Source organism: Conger conger, chromosome 13, assembly GCF_963514075.1.
Source record: "Conger conger chromosome 13, fConCon1.1, whole genome shotgun sequence".
In the NCBI taxonomy this organism is placed as follows: Eukaryota; Metazoa; Chordata; class Actinopteri; order Anguilliformes; family Congridae; genus Conger; species Conger conger.
The window spans coordinates 24,537,937-24,562,692 of NC_083772.1; the positions used below are offsets into that span (position 1 = coordinate 24,537,937).

Here is a 24,756-nt window from a genome sequence, read left to right on the forward strand (position 1 = left end):
TTTTAAGTTAAGTTTTAAGAAACGGACCCTATCGGAGAGGTCCTTTGTTCTAGTAGCAGTAAGCATGATTAATTCCTGATATACAATATAGTACCATTCTGTATGGTTGCATATCTGCATATTGGACAAACTTTTGTGGGCCTTCAAAAATCGGGTGACCTGGGTTGGTGGTGCCCAATATGAGATTTTTTTTAACGGTGCTCTTGAGTCCCTGACCACACCATATGTCTGTACTATAACTATTTTAGTCACGAGTACATTTCCATGTGAACAAGCAAACAAACTGGCTGAAGTTGAGTTAATGGACGTCAGCCCCGCCCCTCCTGTGACGTCTGCAGTGACGTTATTTTGTCAAACTTGTGCTGATGCCTCATCTGACTCCCTCCCATCGAAATGCTCCCTCCCCCTCTACCTTCGCGAAGTTTCCCGAACCGCCCGGTAATTTCCGGAAATAACAGTGAAACAAACTGATAGCTGAATATCTTTTAACCAGCTCGGGAAACTTCAGTATTTGGCTAACGTTGCCTATATTTGGCTAGCAACCACTAGCTAACGTTAAATTTGATATCCAATTTAGTCACATTTTGGACAGTGCTTTACTATGTCTGTACTGTGTTACAATAAAGGTTGCGGACAACGCTTTGACCCAGACAAAAACGCAGATGGTAAGTGAGCGTTACCTAACGTTAACTAACGAACAAACACGCTAGTTAGCTTGGAAACTCAAGCGAAGGTTTGCCTAAATAGGATTTTAACTAGCCAGGAGCTAACTAAAGCAGCAATGTTCGTTTGTTGGCTAGCTAAGTTGGCTAGCTAGCTAGCTACCTGACTTGATCGATGTGCGTAACATTAGGCTAACGTTAGTAGTGTAAGTTAGCTACCTACTTTCCTTGTTGACTAGTTGGAAAACGTTCGCCATTCTTCAAATTATACTTAATTTAGCTATCACCTCAGAAAAAACTAACGTAATGTCGCTGGTTAGATGTTGGCTAACGTTGGCATTTTATTAGGTGACTTGTGCTTACATTGGTTAGCCACAACAAAATCATGCATGTGGGTTAGCTATAGTCACAGTTAAACCGGAAGAATAAAACCTGGAAGGTCATCCCCATGATTTCGACAATAAAATGTGTGTAAGCAATATAACTGTTCTGTGGTCTATCGCTTGGCGTGTAAACCGAAGATAGCTGACGGGTGGTCATAGGTTGGTGAGAGAGCTAACGGTCTGCTAAGACGCGGTCGATGAACGTGGATGTGCGTGGCATTCAAACATTTCGTGATAGCAGACTGTAAAGATGTCGCTATTTGCAGCCAGGAAAACCTTAGCTAGCTGCAATAGTTTGCCTCGTATGTTTTTGAATGGTATTCCCTCCCTTAGATTCTTGTACGTACCACCCTGGGGTTCCTGTCTTTCATGATGCACTAAAGGTAAGTTCCGACCTACGCCTTTCCTTTTTTAAATTACCTCCTTTTTCAAATGACCTCCTTTTCAATTGAAAAGTGATATTTTCCATTGTTGTTTTAGGGTTGGTCTTGTTGTAAAAGACGAACGACTGACTTCTCTGATTTCTTAAGCATTCCTGTAAGTATGGAAACCAGCTTCATATACCTGACACGTTTTTTCTTCTGTAGAATAGAATGTCATTGCAAAAGTTGTTGTAACTATTGTAACTTCTTGACTGGTCATGTGTACCTTAATTTATTGAGTGCTATTCAAGTTATTTTTATGAAGGGATGTACGAAGGGCCCACACAATAAAGAGAAACCTCCTGAACCTGTGAAACCAGATGTTAAGACGTCTGGTGAGAAGAAAGAACTAGAGGACCTGAAACAAAAGTTCAATGAGTATGTTATACAAGGACCAAAACCCATGGAGTCAATTCAGCGACCAAGGTATTGTCTAATTATATTATTTGCTCGTGATTATAGTATTCAATTTTCTCCAGTTAGTGGAATTGACTCTGATAAACCTGTCTTTTATTTGTGCTGTTTGATACTTGGGGGGATTTGGAGGAAAACATAACCAAAAATAAACATTTATACTGATACACCGTTATTCTTCATATTAAAGGTACTTAGTTGTTCACCTGGACTAACCAGACCAAAATATAAATGCGAGCTTCAGACCTTATTTTTGTCCTCCAATTTAATATTTTATGAGCAGGAACTGACGGTTCTTTGATTCACTAAAATGTTCCTCAGGATATCAACCCAGTGGATAAAATTATTGTTTTTTGTATATGTAAATAAAATGTATAATACAGATGTGCAAAATATTTAAATTTATTTATGTGTACAGTGGTGGTCTGACCTGTGATTTGACCTGTGGGGCCTTAATTGCCCCAGGGGGGTTGGCCTCCGCTTAGTCAAATCAACAAAGTCGCTTTAGATAAGTGTCAGCTTATGTAATGCAAATGAGATTTTGGTTGAGAGTTTTATTTTCCATCCACAACACGCAATTGTGACTGCACACAGTCTGATAATATTGCAATAAATGTTTTAACTAGATTTGAGGCAGTTTTTTTCCCCCTTTCTCCAAAGAGGTGTGATTGAGGCCATTACTCTTTTTGCGTGTTTTAGTGCCGATGAGCCCATTATTAGGCTACAGCAAGAGGTCTCCCCCTCTCTGAAGCAGTCATTGGAAAAACTGAAGCTATCAGAAGTCAATGAACCGGAGAAGAAAGGTACTTGGTTTTTTTTGTTGCATATTTTGAGTACAATAAAATGAATAATGAAAGTGAATGCTGCTTTGGTTTTCAGGTTTTAAATGGTCAGGTCTCATTCTGATGCATTTAAAAACTCAGAAGATTGAGATTGTGGGCTTGCCTATTTGTTACAATGCACACTTCTTGGAACAGACATATAATGTATTTAAAAAGCCCTGAAGAAGGCTGCTTTGCTGCTGCATGTGGGTAGTAAGCAATTTTCCGTTGATTGCTCCTCATCATTAGAGTTCCGTATTCTATATTTGAAACGTTTTTACGAATCTAGATTTTGCCAAGTAAGTAAAGGCTGTTCAAATGCAAGTTTCCACTAAGAGAGTGCCTTGCAACTATAAATATACCTATACATTATATATATATATTGTATGTATGTATGTATGTATATGTATATATATATATATATATATATATATATATATATAGTCATTTGAGCACTATGGACATGTTTTGTATTTAAACAATGTATTCAGTGTGACTCTCTTCAGCCAATCACTCCTTAGTTTTGCCTGCCGCAGAGCTACCTTTAATGGGAAATGGTCCATATTCTCCTGCCCATTTGTAATGTCTTTGGCCTCCCCTTTACAATGATGCAAATCTGTGTTTTTCAGAGGAAGAGAGTGATGAAGTGAAGATCGGGACATTGTGTAAAAATGGTGGCTGTTCAAAGGTACGTGTTCCTGAGCTTGAATCATAATATTTGCTGTTTTGTATTTTAAGTCTACCTTCTTGAAAATGTATGGATCAGAATAAGCTTTGCTCTTGTTCAATTGTAGTTAAATGCTTTTACATGCAGTACTCGATGGAATTTTCCCCTCTTGTGTTTTCCAGACTTTCAATGGACCAGGAAGCAATGAGGAGTCATGTATGTATCATGCAGGATTTCCAATTTTCCATGAAGGGTAAGTGTCTGTCTTGTCTCCCAATCCCCATGTTTTTGCTCATTTTAATGTGTACTACTACATGAATTTCAGCTTTTATTTCCTTGTTTTAATATACCAAATATTAAAGATACAGTAGATTTGTCTGTTAAAACATTGTAAATCCCTTCCTATTATTGAAAAAGGCTTACTGACATGTTGATTCATTTAGTATTCTGTTCCAATAGTTTTGCTCACCTAAAATTGGGTGGTCTGATACCAAATGTGCTATGTTGCAAGTAGTTTAACACATCTAGGTGTAAATACCAGGAAATAAAAGCTGAAATTCTCAACCCTTATCTTGTGTTCATTTTTTTCGCTCAGCCCAACATTTATTCAGTGTATTGCGCAAATGAAGGAATTGTCTTTGCTGTTCCAAGACTTTTTGAGGGACTGTATCTTGGCTTTCGTCCAGATATAATTTTGTAGCCGAAATAATATCTCTGTTTGGAAATCGCAAAAAAGAGGGTCCTATGTCCTAGTGAGTGGGGCCTCATAGTGCCCCTGCAGGGTAATAGAATCATGGTATGAGTACTGGGCTATACCTGTTGTTCTTCTGTCAACAGGATGAAGTACTGGAGCTGCTGCAAGAGGAAAACCTCAGATTTCAACACCTTTCTGTCCCAAGAGGGCTGTTCAAGAGGAACACACCTATGGAAGAAAGAGGATACAGTGAGTGTTTTTGTTCTTTAGCTACTGAAGGAACTATGGTTTAATTGTGCTGTGCAGCATAAGAAAATGTGGGATGTCTTTGAGAAAAAAGAAAACATTTTCAATTGGTATGATGAGTGTTTGCAGTACGTATTTGTGTTAATTATTTGTGCCAGGTGCATACATGTTGTGGCATCAAGACTGCTGCATCACAGTACAAACAGTTCTACTGTTATATGGTAAAGACTCCCTTTAGTAGTACTGCCCTTTATACAGTCTTTGTAAATAGACCACATGTTGGCCTGGACATGTTACTTGTATAAAAACAGTAAGAGTGAAATAAGTGGGGTTATTTGGTGGCTTGTGCCAGCACTCACTGTGGCTGGCTCATTTGCAATGGGTAGCTATGCACCACTTATTATAACTAGCTACATGATTGGGATTTAAGTTGGTGTCTAAAATCTTAACACCGCTTCTTATGCATGGGTTTGTGGGTCAATTGAACTTCTTTATCTGGCCCCATTCAACAGGGTTTTCTGAGCTATGGTGAATTACAATGGATTGCATTTACACCGTGCAAAATACCAGTTTTTCTTTATGGAGTTTATGTAGACTTTATGTAGTTCCAGTATCTCTTACGGAGTTTAATAATCACAGACCACTAGTCTATGAATGTTTAATTCATCCCTATGAATGTTTACTGTCATTCATCAGACTTGTTTAGGAAGAAAATGTGTGAAAATAGAACCTTGCATATCTATCTGCCAATGTAAGTGTATGCCAGTATTGTACGAAGAAATGCAGTTAACAATATTTATAATAAAAACAATACAAACACTGTCGTGTCTAGGAAACGACAGAGTCCAAATCTTCAATTTGTCGAAAAACATCTTCGCGAGGGAAAAGACGACACCAGGCAGCAAGATCTTCAGGAAAATCAGACTTTATTAGCACACGTGCATAAAGCCGGATCAGCTCTCCAGAACTGAACCCCGACTGGCATTTGTACACCCATTTTATACACAGTTACTCCACCTACAACTCCTCCTCAAACCGCATTCTGGCAAATCACCCACACTTTTCTTATCGTAACTCCTCCCAACGCTCCTCCCACAACGTCATTGTGGCAAATTGCCAACGGTCCTTATGCTCTGCCAACTCTGTACAAAGTTCAGGGCATTCTGCCAACTACGTGTCCTCACTTCACCCCGCACCTGCTCTTGGCAAACTACCAGACCTCAGAAAGTTCTGGATGCCCTCCCTCTAACACGTCATCCATACACGTCACTCTGTATCTTTCGCTTTTATAAGACGAACTAAGCAGCAGTAATCATTGAAAATATACAGACAAACTAAACATTTCATTAATATTCACTTCTAATATACTTTTCTAATTTACAGAAATACTAAACATTTGATTAATTATTCTCTTCTAAGGGAGTAAATGTACGTAGCATTCTTTGCTCTCATTTCGACAGTTTTCACTGGTTTCTTGCGTTTTCATAAGCTCAGCTATAATTAATGTTCTAGGTCAAATAGATACACTCCTGGCATAAAACATCGAGAGTCCTGGGGAAATCAGCTGTACAGTCATATCCGTGTCCTTGACAGTTTGGTCTACACAGTTCAAGACGGGCCCCCCCCCGCCAGCTGGCTGGGCTCACTGTGTAATCCTAGCACAATTTAGCAGTTAATCAGTTTAAAACTATACAGGGTACATATCATACTTTAATACAGGTATATTGATAAACTTTTAGCACACATCGTCGAGAGTTTTGGAGGAACCAGCCTGCTCACTAAGGCGGAGTCTGATTTTGACTTGTGATTGGTTATCATGCTTTTAGGAGGGAGATCTTTCGTTCTGTGAATTTTCCCCTACAACACATTTGCATTAAAAAGGTTGGTTAAAATGAGAGGTGTTTATACAAGCTTGCCGTAAACCTATAATTTAACTAATACAAAACATCAGGTGTATAGGTTCATTTTTTATTCATTTCCAATCAAGCCTTTGTTTAGGGTTGGCTGTTAACAAGTACTTGTTGCAGCAGTTCCAAAATGATTTAAAATGTATTTTCAGTTTTCAGACATTAAGTGCTGTAGCATTTTTTTCAGTGTCAGACAAAATGATGCTTTTCGGGGAAACGTTAGGAACGCTTTCTCCCCTCACACTTTGTTGTTCTCGGTTAAAAGGGGAAGAAGATTGTGCCCTGTAGGTTTGACTGGCACCAGACAGGCAGCCAAGTCACGATCTCGGTCTATGCCAAAAACTCCATTCCAGAGTTGAGCTTTGTGGAGGGGAATAGCACAAAGGTAAGAGGCCCTGCTGCCACACCGTTAACAATTCAGGGTTTGTGCTAATGTGCTGAATTTGGTTTCAGAAATTAGCCTATAATTTACATTTTCGTAACGCATGAACTAGTTTTATGTTTCACACTTAGGCTGTAGCAAAAATTGTATCGAACTGTGAAATCAAAACTGAGGTGTGCACCAAACCATGAGTTGCCATTGCAGCCCTACTGGTTACCAAGGCTGGGTTTACTTTCTCAAAGTAGATCGTTTTAAGAAAATAGGAAATGATAGTTTGATAGTTTTGAATTGAGGCATACACGCAGAAGTGAGAGATTCATCTTTCACTTATTGATTCTATTTCTAAAATACATTTATATTGTGTAGTTATTCGTGCAGAGAAAATAAAAAGGATTACTGCTCACTGGGATGTCTTATGCTGACTGTCTTGTGAATGATCTCCCCCTGCCCCCCAATTGCAGCTCTATATCCATGTCCTATTTGAAGGTGAAAAGGAATTTAAGCACAACATCACTTTGTGGGGTGTAAGTACTCACTATTTATTTCGTCATTGTGTACAGTGTTTCTGCTTAAATTGGTTAAAACCCTCAAGTAATCTGACGGGTTGTTGGAACATTGGAACATGGCGTTATTGAACCTGACCGTTCATGCTGGCCAGGTCATCGATGCGAACAAGAGCGTCATGAACATGACGGCGACGAAGATTGAGATCGCCATGAAGAAAGCCGAGCCCATGAAATGGGCCAGGCTGGATCTACCTCCTGAGAAACCTCAGCCTGCAGAGACGAAGGAGAACGCAGACCTAGACGACCCTGATGATTAACTAACTCATACACCCACGCGTACTGAGACCAGTGTCAGGGACAAACTGCATACTGAGGTGACCAGGTCATTTCAACGTACTGTAGAGAAGCCGCATCCTATTTTTTTCTAATACTCTGTACTGTATCCTCTGAAAGATTTGAACCATCGGTTACCTCTGAATACCTGAGACCGAATCAGAGCCAGCAGGTTACCATACCTTTAAATCCAGAAAGCGGGCTTCTGAGAAACATGAGTGGTGGTTCAAATTTACATTAGCCTCCAGGTATTTCAAAATCTATTTCGTTTTCATCCTTTACCTCCACAGTGTACTATGAAAACTGAAATGCTATTTTCTATGTACTTTCTTTTGTTTTCCGTACTACTGGCATTCCACTGTACAGAATATACATGTATAGCTACGCAAAAAATTAAGGAGATTTTAACTTTCTCAAAGGTGGGTTCTCTCTACGTTATCTTTTTATTCAATATTTTGTGGTTTGCCAGCCTCATCCATCCCCTCCTCAACCAAATATTCATTTCCAAGCATGTATTCAAACTGCCCAAATCTTGATATGACGGTGTATGTTATCCAATTCAGTTAGTGTTAACCAGTGGGAATGCAAATCTGGTTAGACTAGGTGCATGTTTTTCATGACTTGATTGTACAGTATACAGTAGACCTTTTGTATTATAAAGGCTATTGGTATACTGAATGCACTTTGATTTGTATTGTGCTGTATTGAGAAGCATGAGGAGAAATAAAATGAATGGCAGCACAGATGAACCTGCTTAATATCCACTTGCTTAGCATCTTTTTGAAACCACTGGTAACAGTTTGTCAAATTAACCCAGTTATTACAATATTGCATACAAATATCCACAGATTTTGTCTGAACGGCACTGGGAATATTAAAAGCTTTCAACTATTTTAATTCCCACAGTGAATATGTGGAATTTAACTGCATAAGTGTATCTGTTTTTCTTTCTTTTTCAAAGTGTACCAATATTGAAGTGGTTGTGCCCCTTTTCTCTGTTGTGTTTCACCTTGTGACTGTAATTGAAGACCCTCAAACTTGATTTTCTTCACTTTGGTTTTTAAAGCCGATTCAGAATGCTTTATTTTTCCTAAAGCCAAGACAAATAAAAATCATGAAAAGATGCATGTTTGGGCTGTTCACATCACAGTGAAAATATCATTGCATACTTTGCCCTTGGCTGTATTTTTTCAATTTCACAATAGCAATCTAGATTATGAATCCAAAGAGTAATCAAATAAAGATTTCACGATGTTAAGATCACTATATCCTGAGTTTAGTGTTGTATGGTTATATCTGGGATTAGAGCACTTCTGAGATATTGAGCAAAGTTTTTACATTCCAGCTGGCAAAACTTGTGGTTCTTAAAGTAAAATTTATCCGGAATTCACTTAGTGACCACCTTATTAGGTACGCCTTTGTAGTATTGGGTAGGACTGCTCTTTGCCCACAAACAGCCTGAATTCTTTGTGGCATGGATTCAACAAAGTGCTGGAAACATTGCTTAGAGACCCATGCAGTTGCTGGATTTATATATATTTTTTGCACTATTCTCTTAACTCTACAGAGACTCTTGTGAGTGAAAATCCCAGGAGATCAGCGGTTTCTTAGATACTCAGTCCACCCTGTCTCGCGCCAACAGTCATCCTATGGTCAAAGTCAGTTGGATCACACTTCTTCCCCATTCTGATGTTTGATCTGAACAACTGAATCTCTTGACCATGTATGTATGCTGTTATGCATTGAGCTACTGTCATGATTGGCTGATTCGATATTTCCATTAACAAGCTGCTGTACAGGTCTGCCTAATAAAGTGGTTACTGAGTGTATTGCCAGGGTTGAATCATAGAAAAAATAAATTTGTCTCATGTTTTGCCCTCCTGGAACTCTCCACTTCATTGCTCCATACATAAACACTTGTTGGCTGAACTGAACAAATGTCCCAAACACTGCTTCGTTATTTTGGATTTTTGTGAATGCCCTTAACCACAGCATATGTTTGTTGCCATCAAAGCATGAATTTAAGAGCTGTTAAACTTAAAGCAAAATGCAAAGTATAACATGAACTCCATTTGGCAATATTTAGTTTGTATCTGAGGACATGAACAAAAAAAATAGTTTCAATGTCAAATGTCAATTTGACAACGGTCAGGTTGCCCACTTTTGCCAAAAGTATGTCATTTTACTATTCCCTTATGGGAATTGGATGAATACATAAAAATGATTACCCTTCTTGAGGATTTGTCCTCCCTGTGCAACTAAGTTTTAAACTGATGCTTATTAGTCGACTAATGTACTAATATATACGCACATTTTAGCTCACAATAATGGTATCATTTAATTACAAGTAAAAATGGTTACATCTGCATGCTTGGGAGATAACCCAGGTACACTTAAGAATGGTTATAAAAAAAACAAAAACCTTGTCTAAAATGTTGAGACCTTTAATAGATGGAGACAAATTATAATAACACAACTTATAGCACAAACATTTGTGTTGTGAGTCCCTGGAGATGGAATGCTTTTAATTTGCTACAATCATGAAGTAATTTCAGCAGATAACATACATCTGACATGATCACTGCCTGACAGCACCAGTGATTGGAGTCTGCTAACCTGGACTAACATCAGAAGGTGGAGTTAAAGTCCATGAAGCAGAATTATCAGAGAATATCAATGTATGCACCGTTTTGAATGACTCCATATGGCCCAAGAGTTGACCATCTCCAACACGTAACACGTGTGGCTCAATATGACTTGAAGATCCAGATGAAAGAACTCAGCTCAAACACCACCCAGTGTGTCACCCCAGAACCCCCCCCCCACCCCCTTAGTCACAGGACTGGAGATGCATGTTCTCCGTTTAGAAAGCAGAGGTCCTCATGCCACTGGCAGGAGAGTTGTGGCTGCTGCGTGAACAGTGAAAGCTGCTATGCTGATCTGTCTCTTTACTTCTTCCCACGCTGCAGCGGGATCTCTGGAGCTCTCAATGTCAAACATGGCATCGTAGATGCCAGGGAAAGACTCCCCGGCATACTTGTTATGACTACTTGGTGCAAAAATAATATGCCTAAGATTAAAAAGAAGAGAAATACATTTTAAAGGAGATCACAATGATTCGGATACCTGGCTATGAAAAATGGAATTTATGGTTCAGCAAAAGATTGTTGAAAAATCTGTTCATTGGATTTGGTTTAAATTGTGATCAATGGATCTGTTGAGGTTTTAATTTCACTCCAACCAAGCCTAAAACAAAATATTTAAGTAGAAGTAATAGCGCAGAAAGATCTGATCATTTTATATTGATCCCTATAGTGGTATGGTATAGAAACAGCTGTGGCGAATCACAGATGTGGACTCAGACATGTCACAGGTGTTATTCACATAGTCTTAGTTTTGATTGGCACCATTTCTAACCTGTAGAAAGGTCTCCCTGGTAATCCAAGGGGATCCACAAATGCCCTCTCCAGATACATCATCTGATCATTCGTCATTCTGACCTCTAAAGAACTGGATGAAAGAACAAACAATGCAAGATTCAATATTTAAAAAATTACTTGCATTTTCATACAGAGGAAAAACACTTACTTGGTCATGTCCAGATGTGGAAGTCGATTGTGAAAGTCTCTTGCAGCAGTTGTGAAATTATCCACAGCAGAAAAAAGAGAATCTGGCCCAGGAGAAAAGTAAGACACAATTGAAAATGTTTCAATTTGAGTCTTACTTCACTTCTTTCAGTTTAGATAATATGACAATTCAGGGTTCTTACCACATCAATTCCATGCACTTAGAATATGTATATTTTGTAAGCTTGCTGCGCTTCTTGCAATGTGTAAAACTGGCCTTTGGCCAAACATGTATCCAATATTGTACATGAATAAATGTGTGAGGTTAAAGTTTTGTGGCTCGATAGTCGTTGATCTCCCGAATTTTGTAACCACAAGAAAAACAATATCTGAATAGCTTCAGTTGATTCCCATAAATAAACAGAAAAGGTCTGGCTACCAAATGTGTCAACAAAGCAGTCACTAGTTCCTGTGATTCTAATGACTGCCTCGTAAGGCTCTGGAACCTTGGCTCAGATACGATGTATATACAGCTGGTGGCGTGTGGCATGTGTGTGTGCGTGTCCAGGAAGATGGTCGCTCACCGAATGAGACCTGATACTTGAGCAGGTCGGCCTGGTGTTTCTGAGCGATCTGAAAGATGCTGTGGGCGTATTTTTTCAGAGAAATGGCATACTCATTGCAGTCTAGTGGCAGGAGTTGGGAGTCAGCCAGCTGGAAGATCAGACCTCCCCTGACCTGAGCCACTGCCAGCAGCTTCCGGAAGGAGGGGTCATAGAAACGTTCCACCAGTTCAAAGGTCTCATACACACTGTGGTATACTGGGTAACTGCTGTACTTTTCTGTTTTCTGTCAGGGACACACATGCACATACATACAAATCAGAGGGTTTCTGAGGTTCTGTGAGAACCTACAGGAATCTGAGCAGGGAAAGAATGGATACGGTTAATTCGCCGTTCCCTCTGGTGCAGTTATCTCACCCTATTCTTGGTGTATCTGGCCCTCCCAGAAGCGATTCCCAATCGTATGAAGTATGCTTCAAAGTCACTGCCTGATCCCAGCTTGCTGATTCTGCAGAGGGAGATGAAAGTCCGACTGTTGGGGCCCATAGCTATGCACCAGTCATGGCTGAACACACAACCCTCACTCACAACCTCAATCAGGGAGTCTGGCAGCATAAATAAAGATCAATTCATTAGCATGTCATTACAATTACTAATCAATTCCAGTTTGGAGGTTGTCCAGAAAGACTCCCTTTTGTAGACATCTACACTTACAGACTGCTTTACCTGGGTGCGTCTCGATCCCCTGTCCAGTTCTCTTTTTTGTGCCAGCTCTCATATAGAGATATCCCAGCATGCTCTTCATCAGGACTGGCAATCTAAAGAAATAAAATAAAGCAAAAGGAAATACAGTGAAGCTGAAGAGAGGAATGAAGTTTCCCACTTTCTGTGAATATTGATATTATTCATGTTTTAACATATGTTTGCCCACAAGGCACCTAATGCTGCTATATTAGCCACTGTCTGGGTGGTCATTAGAAACCTCTGCAAATATCTGAAATATCCTTCAACTCCAAACAAGAACATACAGTAAAACGCAAATAAATAAAAAAAACCTAGAAAGTGAAAAATCGCTTTTGTTGACTAAACTGAAGCTATAATTTTTGTCTGGGAAAGTCCAGTTTACCCAAGAAAAACGATTAGGTTTTGTGTTAGAAGTCATGCTATTGGGTCACACCAAGTTCTTTTAACTATTGTTTTTCTTAAGTTGTATCTGGAGTGTCCCACTGTGTTTCACTGTGTTCTTTCCCAAACCATATTACTTGTATGCATAACTCACCGGATACAGATACATCCATTTCATTTTGGTTTTCCACTGCTGAATACCCAGAAATGTGTTCAAAGACATTTAGGTAATGATGTGGACATTAGTGCTGTTACCTGTTTGGTGAGATCATACACCAGAGTGTGAAGTGATGGTGTGCAGTCTACCCTCAAGGTGTAAGTACCTGCAATCACAACAGATTTGTGACACTGAAGGTCACATGCCTCTTTGGAACTTTTGTGGGCCTGATAATTATTTGGATCTTTCACACCTGATAATTAACTGTGCCCATCCCTGTTGTTTCCTCAGAGGTGGTAAGATACAGGAACAAGCAGGACACAAAGACAGCCAGATCTCACCCTCTATAGCAGAATCAGCATTGATGTAAGCAACAGCTCTTTCTTGTAGCAATTTTGAGTTGTCCTGCAAATTTAAACAGAAGGCCACAAACATTGGCATACAAAATAAAGTAACAGCAAGCCAAATGTGTGCAGGGCTGAAAGTGAAGCTTGCATGCTCATCCGAGGCAAGTGGTTCAGACAAAAGGCATACCAAAAACAGAGTAGTAGCTCGTTGGGCGAGTGGCACTTAAAAAGTATGTTATGGGCTACAAACTGAAAATCATGGCATGTATTAATCTTCCATGTTTCTATATTGATGTGTCGAAGACTCTATTTACTTGAGATGGGTCTGGTGGATGAGCAAATTGGGGTGGGTTGGTGGGTGGCTGAGTGGGAGCAGCATTTGTATCACATGAATGAGAGTTATATGCAGTCGTTATCAAAAATGAATTCTACAAAAAAATAACCATTTTTTAATATTTATTTTTACATGGTAATTTATACAGTGGGCTCCAGAATTATTGGCACCCTTGATAAATATGCACAAAAAGCACTGTTGACCCAATGGCCACAATGATGTCAATGGAAACCCCAATACCTCTGCCCACTCTGTGGATCCCAGCAGCCCAAACTCCTCTGCATCCCAGCTGGCAAAGATAATGGTTCGCCTGGGTCTCCAGCCTGGAGGGAAACAATGTTACAAGGAATAAACTTTCTGGACCATATGTAAAAGTAAACAAATTTTTCCTTATACTGAAATTAACATTGTTCCTGATTTGGTGACAAATAATATATTGTTTTGTAAGTTGTGAGAAAAGAGACACTATTCCCAGTGAGATCATAGATGCAAATTAGCCTGTGAATGTCAACAACAGAACGTGACATCACCCTCTTTATAGGAAATAGAGTATGACTGTCTCCAAAACAGCTTACTTGCCTACTACTGTTGAGTATATAAGCTGAGTGCACTGGATGAAAAAGTTGTTAAGTAGGCACATTTCTCTTTACATGTAGTGTTCCAGGGATGATATGTGCATTTTCATACTGCTGTTTGTTTACTGTGTATTATTGACATGAAAAATATCCTCCATACTATTTTCCAACTGTATTGTAGAAGTGTCGTAAGGTGTCTGCCCTTGTAATAAAAAGGCCCTGCCTCTTCCGCTCTGATTTATTGGACCCAAAGATGGCTTCTTCAAGGGTGTCCAATCCTATCCGAAAGGGGCTGATGTGGGTGCAGGTTTTTGTTTCAGCCCAGCTCCCGATTCTACTTATCCGGTCTTGACCATGATACATATGAACATAGTTCTCTGCATTGAACAGACATCAGCATATCGTATTCTGATCAAAATATACTCACTAAACAGTAGGCAGTATGTTTAGTAGACAGTACGTATTCTTAAGACACAGTAGTTAGGAGGCTGTTTTGGAGACAGCCAATGATTAGCTCCCTTGGATGGGGACCTACTTAGATATAGCCTTTGTGGTGTGGACCAACCAGCTTCTGCCATTGTTCAAACCCACTGCAGACATACCTATTCTGTGAGGATATGATACGTATGTCTTCTTTGAGACCACCGTGGCTTTTGATCTTTTGACACACCTTTAAAGCTGTTCATTTACTGATACCATAAACCCCTAACAAGTCAAAGCATTCAGCATTTTTTTTAAATCTGTCAAACAGCATGGAGGGTAATGTGCATACATAATTTGGCAGTTAAGACTGTAAACACAAACCTTGATTCACAAGCTTCCCAGCACTTCTCACGCTCTCATGAACAACGGCTGCCCCAGAGACAGGATCGATCCCACCAAACACCCACGCATCCCGATGACCCCCCAGGATAACATACCTGTCTGGGAAACATCAGGCCGTTCATTAAGAGGTGTCTCTGAATGACCCCCGCTTCATTGTACCTCGTCCCTTAATCTTTCAGCTCTACAGACCTGGGCTGCCTAGTAGGGGAATATCCAAATATCCTATTTGAAAATGGACAGATAGCACACTGTGTACAGATTTTTCTCTTTCCGATGTTCACCAATTATATTTGGAAGTGGAACATATCTGGAAGGTGAGATTTGTGGGAAAGACTGGAAATGGAAAATGAAACAGTAATTTAACCGCCAAATCATGTCAAAGCTAGCAACCCTGAGTGTAATAACTGAAACATCAAAAAAAAATAATAATAATAATTTCAGAAGCAGACATTACCATTTAGTGTAACATCAAGCATTTATATAACCATAGTATTACATTATAGATATACCTGGTTCCACAGCCCCTCGGATTTTGCCGATGACATTGTAGATCCTGGTTACCTGGTTATTTGTGTGGATATTCATCCTGACTTTCCTGGAGAAGGAAGAGAACAGGTCTACTTTAAAAAGGACCTCATGGTTTGTTTTACATTATGCATTGCAACTATAAACATTAGTGAATGCCGTAGTTTAGTCCCAAATCCCAAACTGTTAAATGATCATCCATTAGTAAGCAGCATTTTTGTTATCATCAAAAACACTCTATCATCAAAAACACTCAGTCTTTTTCATCTTCCAGCAGATAGCAGACCTCTCCCTTTGGGAGGTACAAAAGCCTTCATTATTGTGAACTGGGAACAGTGCCAGCTATTAATTAGGGCGTAACAATGGGGATGAATGAGTGGAAAACATACAATGACTGCAGAACAGGCCTGTTGTTTTAAACTCCGTCATTAGATAGAAAAGGTCCTGGCAAGTTTTCCAAGCTTTGTGTTCCACCAATATTACGGTGACTCATTGTGGTTTGTCAGCAATCCTGCTTTCAGGACTAACAGCCTAGTTTAGGTAAACAAACACGGGACAGACCTGTCTTACTCCACCCCACACCAGCAGCAATATTTCTCATCTTACCTAATTGAGGAGAACAGGCTACGTTGTGAATTATTTCTATTGATAATCAAGGAGAATTATTTAAAACAAGTTGAGACCAATAATCCTTTTTTGGGGATGTGTTCTGCCTCCTCAGTTTTCATCATAGCAGTCGTCACTGGTGAGCAGGCAGTTCTTGACACCGTTTGCATCAGCACCCTATCAATAAATAGCCAATACTCTTGTCAGCAGCAAGCAAACAGGACTGGGTCCAGAGTTTGTCCATAAAACTGATAGAAGATTTATGGCCTCCTCCATAAAGTGCTTTCCTCTAGTGTTGGTGAAGGTCGAGGAATATTATATTCACAAGCCAGAGGCGCTGGATCCACTGCCAAAAGCAAATACGTCACATGTCTTGTTGGCTCGATCAGCTGCTGTATAAAGTTTATTCACAGCCTTCAACTATTTGCTGCTCCAAAGGTTAAGGCTAAGAAAAATGATTGCATAATATACACACTTTGTTCTCTTAATTGATTTGATTTCTTTGTGCGGGTTTAAGCTGGCATACACTCAAACATACTGTACAAATTCTTGGTAAAATACGCTGAAATGGATTTGATTAGAATGTAGCACAGGTCCTGGGTTCAAATCCCGGTCAGCCGGGGCCTCTCTGTGCAGAGTTTGCATGTTGTCCCCGTGTTTGCGTGGGTTTCCTCCGGGTACTCTGGTTTCCTCCCACAGTCCAAAGACATGCAGGTTAGGCTGATTGGAGAGTTTAAATTGCCCGTAGGTATGAGTGTGTGAGTGAATGGTGTGTGTGCCCTGCGATGGACTGGCGACCTGTCCAGGGTGTATTCCTGCCTTTTGCCCAATGTATGCTGGGATAGGCTCCAGCCCCCCTTCAACTCTGTTCAGGATAAACGGGTTAGGATAATGAATGAATGAATGAATGAATGAATGTAGCACTCGAAAAAAATAAATAATAATAATTTTTTCCAAAGGACTGGATAAGCACTGTGTTCTCTTCTTGAAGTGACGATGAACAGGTTCTTACTGTGTGGTGAAGCCTGTGGTGAATCCAGGCCCAATGCTGTATGAGACATTGAGGTCCCCCTTCCAGTTGTTTGGAGGAATTTGCCCCCCCATATTCCTGCAAGGAGATAATGAACAGCAAACATGATTAATACATTAAGAGACATTTGTAAGAAAAAAAAGGTATAGCTCCGGTCTGTATGACAAACGCTTCATTTCCATACCGATGGTGACAAAGTAAATCACAGATAATACAAGAATAACATCAAGCACTCTGGTTCAGCTCTGGTGTTCTTGTATTACCAGTCATTTACTTTGTCACTGTCAGGATTGGAATAAAGCCTTTTTGATCAGGACCGAAACTGTGCCTTTTTTTCCTTACACAGACATTTAGTGATGTTCAGGTAAAGATGTATAATTTCCATCTGGACATAAACTCACTTTAGTAGACTGACAGCATCACTGTAGCCAATGGGATGCACAGGAATGTTGGGAAGGCCTACCCCCTTATCAATGCTCAATCTGTATGTATATTCTGCAGAGAATGCATGGAAGAGATGGAAAACATAATATTCATTTAAAGACAGACTATGCTCCTGTGCAAATGTCTACACCCCATTTGCAACCCTGACTCTATTGCAGATGGCCTTGTGATGTGATAGCAATGAGCTGAGAAGCGATCTCATATGATTTGTCAGCTCTAGTAGTTGCATTTGGCACAGGCCATTTTGCTAGCTATTTAACTGACATTACTCCTGTTTCTATTCAATTAGCTAACTTTAGCTAAATGTTAGCTAATGGTGACACAAGCCACCAGTGGATTCCTATCTGCTCGACCTGCACAATTCTGTAACAGAAGCATGCTAACTCAAACCCATTAATTCATTGTCACTTTTATTTTTATCAGCCATCTTAAGTCTTCTGAAAGTCTGGGAGAGTTTTGGATTTAGGCATGAGCTCCCTGCCAGGAGAGGAAATACGCTGGCAGAACCTCCGGAAAATAGAAGCAGGAACATTAGAACTGTGCAGTGGGACTCATCTAGCATGACTAGCCAACTGCTGTACGCAACTGAATTTAGTTAACAAAAATTAGCTTCAGTGCTAAAAAGCTGACTGAAAGCTGGCCAGCCACTTGATTATTGGGTTACCCAACAAGGCTTATCTCTCGCAAAGCAAGCTCACCACTATAGTAGCCAATTGTCTCCTCTTGCCCCCCCCCCCCCCCCCCCACTCTTTCTATTGTGTGGGTTTCCTCCCACCATACAAAGACATGCACGTTAGGCTACTTGGACGGGCATAACAGGACGTGCATGCTCAACTTACCCTGTATAAATAAAGGTGATTAAAATTGGATCGTAGAGCATATGTGCTGGACCCATGCTTTTCAGAAACAGCACAGAATTAAAAAAGACCCATGCCCAGAAGAGGCCCGAGGAGTTTTCAGAATAAGAAGACTAGCAGAAGTGAACTTGGGCAGAAGTGAACACAGGCACAGGTTGGCAGTGTGTCATAGCAATGACGAAGCATGCTTGTTTTATAATATTCATAAAGTAAAAATCCTGAATAGTATGCCTTTAACAACCACGGTCAGTATGCAGAACAACTGAATGAGCTGGTTTTGTTTTCCTGGGCTGCATTATTGCGCTTTCACCTTTGGCAGGGTAACCGGGTGTCAGGGGGTCCCCCGCCCCATTGAGGTTCAGCACGTTCCCCCTCTGGGCTCCTAACCCGGGGAGGTTCCACCCATCTGGGTACGTCTTCACCCCTGGGGCACAGTAATCAGCCGGGTCAGAAAACAAGATGATGCCAGTCGCACCAGCGAGGATGGCATTCTTCACCTGCATGACGAGAGACCGCAGAAACTCTCACAGCTAACCTGCTCTGTCCTAGCATGGCTCAACTGCCAACATTCAGTCACTGTAACCATAGGTGTGAATTCTGTGTCCATACCGGGACTACCGGGCTCAAGTCACTTTTCTACATGTCTGTAGGTCCAAGGATACTAAATCTATACAGTCCCTGAGAGTTAAATGTTATTCCTTTCATGACAGAAAGTGATCCTGACCTTGTTGCCTCTGAAGATTTTGCCGTATCTTGCGATGACGATCTTGCCTGTGCAATTGATTCCCATTTCACGTTCCAGTTGAAAAAAGTCCTCCGTACGCCCATAGTTCACATACACTAGATCACCCTATTGGGAGAAGAAAACTGAACATGTCAACAGAGTAAGTGAACTAGTAATGTTCAGAGGAACTATGCAGTTCCTTTATCTTGTGGTCTCCTTAACCTGAAAAGAGCCGATCTGCACAAATTGAATGGGTATGGGTATATTCCGTAAAATCTGATTTCTCGAAAAGCGTTCTTGCTTCTACATTTTAATCGCATAATTCTTTAAACAAAGGTGTCAAACATAATGCTGGTATGTTTATTTTCAACACATGGACAGTGTCCATGGTAGAAACCACATGCAGCTCTGCAGACAGCTCAAGGTTATATAATAATTACAAGTGAGATATGCATTGACAAAATGATTTGATACACTTAATAAGGAACAAGCGTGAGTTGAGACATGAGCTGTAAATATGAATAACCTACGCATGTGGTAATGGCATGGTAATAAAGATGTCCCCCTCACCTCAGGCTGGCCTTTGGCTGAAAAAGCGCTGTAGGGTGGCACAATACCAGAGATGTTTTCATAGCCCTCGGGCACAGGTTCTGATAGGGAGCTACTGAACACCTGCAAAGCAATAATCATTAAACAATCCCTAAAAACTGCTGTATGCTAGCAATTGTGGCATGCTTTTAGCATCAATCATTCTGTTACCAATGGGGTTTTCACTGCAGCCTTGGCCACACCTGCGGTCCATACTCCATCGTTAAAAAAATGCTTGCACAACTTTTAGCCACAATAGCACTTCCTACTGATATTAGTCTTTCACTGTGGAGATATTTTAGCCCACTTCTCTTAGCAGAACTGCTTTAATTTGGACAAATTCACAGTTTTGGTATACCAAGAACAAAGGAAACTCCAGAAGAGATGAGGAAAAAAAGCTGTTATATATTGGTCTGGAAAGAGTTACAAGGGCACAGTGACAACTAATCCAAGAAGTCACTCATGATCCCAGCAGAACATCCAAAGACCTGCAGACCTCCAGCCTCAGCTAGATGTTCATGAAGAGACTGGGAAAAGGGATTCACAAGAGAGTAGCAAGTTGGAAACCTCAAGATAAACATCAATACTCATCTCACAATTGCAAAAAAGCTCCTGGATGATCCCCAAGCCTTTTGGGATAATGTTCTATGGACAAATGAGTGAAAAGTGCAACTTTTTGAAAGATACAGGTCCCATTATGTATGGAGTAAAGTAAATGCAGCATTTCACAGTAAGAACATCATGCCAAAAGTCAAACATGGTGATTTTAGTGTGATTGCGTGTGGATGCTTTGTTGCCTTCAGGAATTTTGGTCTGTACCAGAAAATTCTTAAGGAGGTGTCTGGTCCATGTCCATAATTTGGTTATGTGCAGTAACAAGACAATAATCCAAAACACAAAAACAATGCACAACTAATTTACTGAAAAGAATCAAAGTTTTGAAGTGGTCTAGTCGAAGTCCTGACTTGGCACAGATAGAGATGCTGAGGCAGAACCTGAAAAGAGCAGTTGATGTTCCTACTCATTTGTCCTTAATAATGCTGAAGGATGGGTTAAAACTCCTCCATGGCGACGTGAAAGACTGATATAAACTTATAGAAAGTGTTTGCTTGCAATTACTGCTGCTGGTGGTGAAACCAGTTACTCAATTTATAGGGGCAATTACATTTTCACAGGGGTGACACAGTTATTTCTTTAAATCAATGAATAAGAAATAAAATCAGGAAGGATCTCAAACAAGCTCCCTCCAGGTTGGCAAATCTAACAATCCCAAACAAAATCTCCACCTACAATAGAGGGTGGGGACAGCTCCTTATATACTAACCTTACCACCCACTGTAATAAAGCACCGTACCTCGTTCCCTTGCTCATCGATGATGGAGATGTAGTTAGGGCTGGTCTGGTTGGGGTAGGACAGCAGCACATCATAGGGTACAACCTCCACTGAGTCCAGTCCGAACTGCAGCCACTCTTCCCTGATCTGTTGGGCTAGGCGGAGGTTCTGTTCAGTTCCCGCTAAGTGAGGGAGCCGTGTGAATTTCCTGAGGGTAGCAGGAAGAGGATGGCATCCAAAGGGCTCCAGGTGAACCCAAACTCTTAAAAATAATTTCTGTGAACAGGTTCATTCTTGGTTTTGTCACAGTGCATGATATAGTATAATTATGCAGGCATGTGATTGGATCAGTCTGCTACATTTAGTGCAATAATCCAATGACTTTACAAGTATGGGACAAATAGAATAGTACAGTACAAATTCAATAGCATTGCAATGGTAAAAAGTTCATTTTTTAAGTAAAGCTTACTGCACAGATTCAAAGAGCAAAGCAGCAATTACAGTACACTGAAAATGTAATCAATTAGAAAGTATTGATACAGAAAGTAAAGGTCAACAGCAGGCATGGGTTCTACCTCAGGTACTGCCTGATGTTGTCAGCTTGCATTTCATCCAGGAAATCTCGCAGGTGACTGTGAAAGGCTACATGGCTATCACTTTGAGTAGGTCTTGCATACCAGCCTTGAAGACAAAAGACAAAATGCGCGCGCACCCATTTTCAAACCGTTACAGCAAACTCTCAGTTCTAAACAGACATTTATTCTCGAGATGTTTTGTGGTTCTCACTGTTTTGTGGTTAATTTGTCACAGTTATGAGCTAATCGTTGAAGACTAAACCTGAACTACACTTGTGTACTGCAAAAGACTTGGTATTCTAATTTAAAACTGTTCCGCCTCACCTCAGAAAAGATTAGAAACAATAACAGGCTACACAGGCATGCACAAAATAATTCGATAGTAAGATTACAGAGATAAAAGATAACTCACCTATTAGGAAACCATTTAAGAAGAACGCCGTAATAACGGCAATCCAGCAAATCCATTTCACAAGTCTGCTGTTCTGGAGCCCCATTCGTCTAATCAAACTATGTTGCACAACATTCAGCTTGTATTTCGTCTCAATTCAGAACGTATTCACATGTGGCAAAATGAGAACGGTCGCTCCCTGAGAGCGAGTATGTGTCCGAGAGAGTAGTGGTGGGGAGTCGACTCCTTGACTCTCACTCCTCGACTCTTTCGCTCTCCAGAGTCGGAGTCAACCCCGCATTTTTTATTTATTTATTTTGAGCGAAAATTAGTCCGATACATACTAGCCAGAACTCAACATGTGACTGCAATGGCTTGGTATTGTACTGGCGAATTCTAATGTGTATCCTAGTGGTGACAATGCGCGACTGTATAATTCAGAACGTAGAGTTCATATGACGCGTTGTCACGTCTCACCTCAGTCACCTGTGTTCCTTTGACCATGGCATCTGCATCTCCACAGTGCGATGTATAATTTTATTTATGTAGTCTAACCCGATGTGTAAATCACTGAACATAAACGTAAGACTAACCCTTATAAAAACATACTGTAATGTCTGTGCTTTACACAATCCCCAAAATGTGACAAGGTGGCTGAAAAGGAAATATTCAATAGGTCGCACGTAAGCGATGCTTGTATTTTTTAAGTGACAAACTAGACTGACAAGCTAGAACCTTACTAGGCTAGAACCAAAAGTTAAATGGCTAGAACGAAAAGTTGGAAGAAGTTAAGCTTGTTATGTGTCCGAGGCTTGGAAACAGTGGAATGCAGCAAATCTGCGAGCAACATTATGTGTAGCTGTGCACTATTTCAAATGTCCCTTTAATGAGAGTCGAAGAATCGATTCTCAACATTGGAGTCGAGAGTCGGAGTCGACTCTAAAAATCCTGGTGTCGCCTATCCCTACGAGAGAGAGAGAGAGAGAGAGAGAGAGAGAGAGAGAGAGAGAGAGCAAATGGAACAAATGGTTGTGACTGTGTGAAAAGGCTTGCTGTCTCTTGGCAGTTCGGTATGCAAGCTACGCAGCTGCGTTGCTGAGAACTGTGTTAAATCAGTCCAGTTTCTTTCAAGAATAGAGCACGCTGCCCAACTTTCCCTTTATAAAACCATGTAAATATATATATATATATATATATATATATATATATATATATATATATATATATATATATGTATTATGCAAACATAATATAATGAAAGAAATTAAGAAATAGAATATTCACATCCATTTCTGTCACCAAGTCTATTAATTAACAGTTCTTCTAGGCAAGATAATTTGCAGTTCGCTGAACGGAAAGTCACAAACCCACATAGAAAAAAAGATATATTGCCCTATATTTATTATATATGCAAATGTATGGCAAAATATGTTGATCCTTCCTCAGTTATGTTTCTCATATTTAAAAATATATTTATTAGGTAGACCTATACACCAGCTTGGTAATGCAAATATTAGACCTGCTAATCAAGTGGCAGCAAATAAAGGCATGAAAGCATGCAGACGTGGTCAAGAGGCACTGGGCGGCCTGTAGTGTAGTGGTTAAGGTACATGACTGGGACCCGCAACGTTTGGTGGTTCGATCCCCAGAGTAGCCACAATAAGATCCGCACAGCCGTTGGGCCCTTGAGCAACATGCACAACAGTCTCTAGAGTTTGCAGAGAATTGTGCGAAAAACAAAAAAAAACATCCAGTGAGCAGCAGTTCTGCGGGCAGGAACATGTTGTTAATAAGAAAGTTCAGAGGAGAAGGGACAGACTAGTCAAAGCTGACAGGAAGATGGCAGTAAGGCAAATAACCACACATTACAACGTGGTATGCAGAAGGTATCTCTGAACACACAATGTGTCAAATCTGGATAAGTGGATAAGCTACACAAGCAGAAAACTTAAAGACAATTTTCTTCAGAAACTGACATTACAAATATTCTATATCTTCTCATAAGATAAATACATACATCCACTGGGGGGTGCTAATGTCTTGCATTTAACACCGATAGATAATGGGACCCTAGGTCCCTTGGTTCAGTTTTTCCAGTGACACATTAAAAGTGCTATGAGATCTCCTAAATGGGACAATAACGAATAGCAGGCTACTCTGCCTGTATTGCCTACATGATAATAATAATGAGAATAATAATCATAACAATAATTACAATAATTACAATAATAATAATAATAATAATAATAATAATAATAATAATAATAATAATAATAATAATAATAATCATCATCATCATCATCATCATCATCATAAAAATAAATAATAATAATAATAATAATAATTATGATTCATTCATTCATTATCCTAACCCGCTTATCTTGAATAGGGTCACGGGGGGGTGGAGCCTATCCCAGCATACATTGGGCGAAAGGCAGGAATACACCCTGGACAGGTCGCCAGTCCATCGCAGGGCACACACACACCATTCACTCACACACTCATACCTATGGGCAATTTAGACTCTCCAATCAGCCTAACCTGCATGTCTTTGGACTGTGGGAGGAAACCGGAGTACCCAGAGGAGACCCACGCAAACACGGGGAGAACATACAAACTCCACACAGAGAGGCCCCGGCTGACGGGGATTCGAACCCAGGACCTCCTTGCTGTGGGGCGGCAGTGCTACCCACTGCACCATCCGTACCGCCCATCATTATTATTATTATTATTATTATTATTATTATTATTATT

The 24,756-nt window shown here is 40.2% G+C and overlaps 2 protein-coding genes across 2 annotated transcripts; one reads left to right on the forward strand and one right to left on the reverse strand.

Annotated features, from left to right (window-relative positions):
• Window positions 1-384: 384 nt before the first annotated feature.
• chordc1a (cysteine and histidine-rich domain (CHORD) containing 1a) lies at window positions 385-8,560 on the forward strand. The gene is made up of 11 exons (XM_061216786.1): window positions 385-665; window positions 1,379-1,428; window positions 1,526-1,582; window positions 1,733-1,893; window positions 2,581-2,684; window positions 3,332-3,390; window positions 3,552-3,622; window positions 4,207-4,312; window positions 6,482-6,601; window positions 7,060-7,122; window positions 7,257-8,560. Exons 1-11 carry the CDS (start codon window positions 602-604, stop codon window positions 7,419-7,421), a joined length of 1,020 nt encoding a protein of 339 aa, XP_061072770.1. The 5' UTR covers window positions 385-601; the 3' UTR covers window positions 7,422-8,560.
• A 1,699-nt stretch (window positions 8,561-10,259) lies between these two features.
• On the reverse strand, window positions 10,260-22,158 carry naalad2 (N-acetylated alpha-linked acidic dipeptidase 2). The gene is made up of 19 exons (XM_061216785.1): window positions 22,024-22,158; window positions 21,612-21,717; window positions 21,058-21,244; window positions 19,686-19,787; window positions 19,116-19,241; window positions 18,702-18,888; window positions 17,492-17,585; window positions 17,073-17,168; window positions 15,439-15,524; window positions 14,909-15,028; window positions 13,770-13,852; window positions 13,190-13,253; window positions 12,947-13,014; window positions 12,293-12,384; window positions 11,984-12,074; window positions 11,588-11,852; window positions 11,026-11,107; window positions 10,855-10,947; window positions 10,260-10,507 (listed from the first exon to the last, which is right to left on the reverse strand). Exons 1-19 carry the CDS (start codon window positions 22,106-22,108, stop codon window positions 10,318-10,320), a joined length of 2,217 nt encoding a protein of 738 aa, XP_061072769.1. The 5' UTR covers window positions 22,109-22,158; the 3' UTR covers window positions 10,260-10,317.
• Window positions 22,159-24,756: the final 2,598 nt, after the last annotated feature.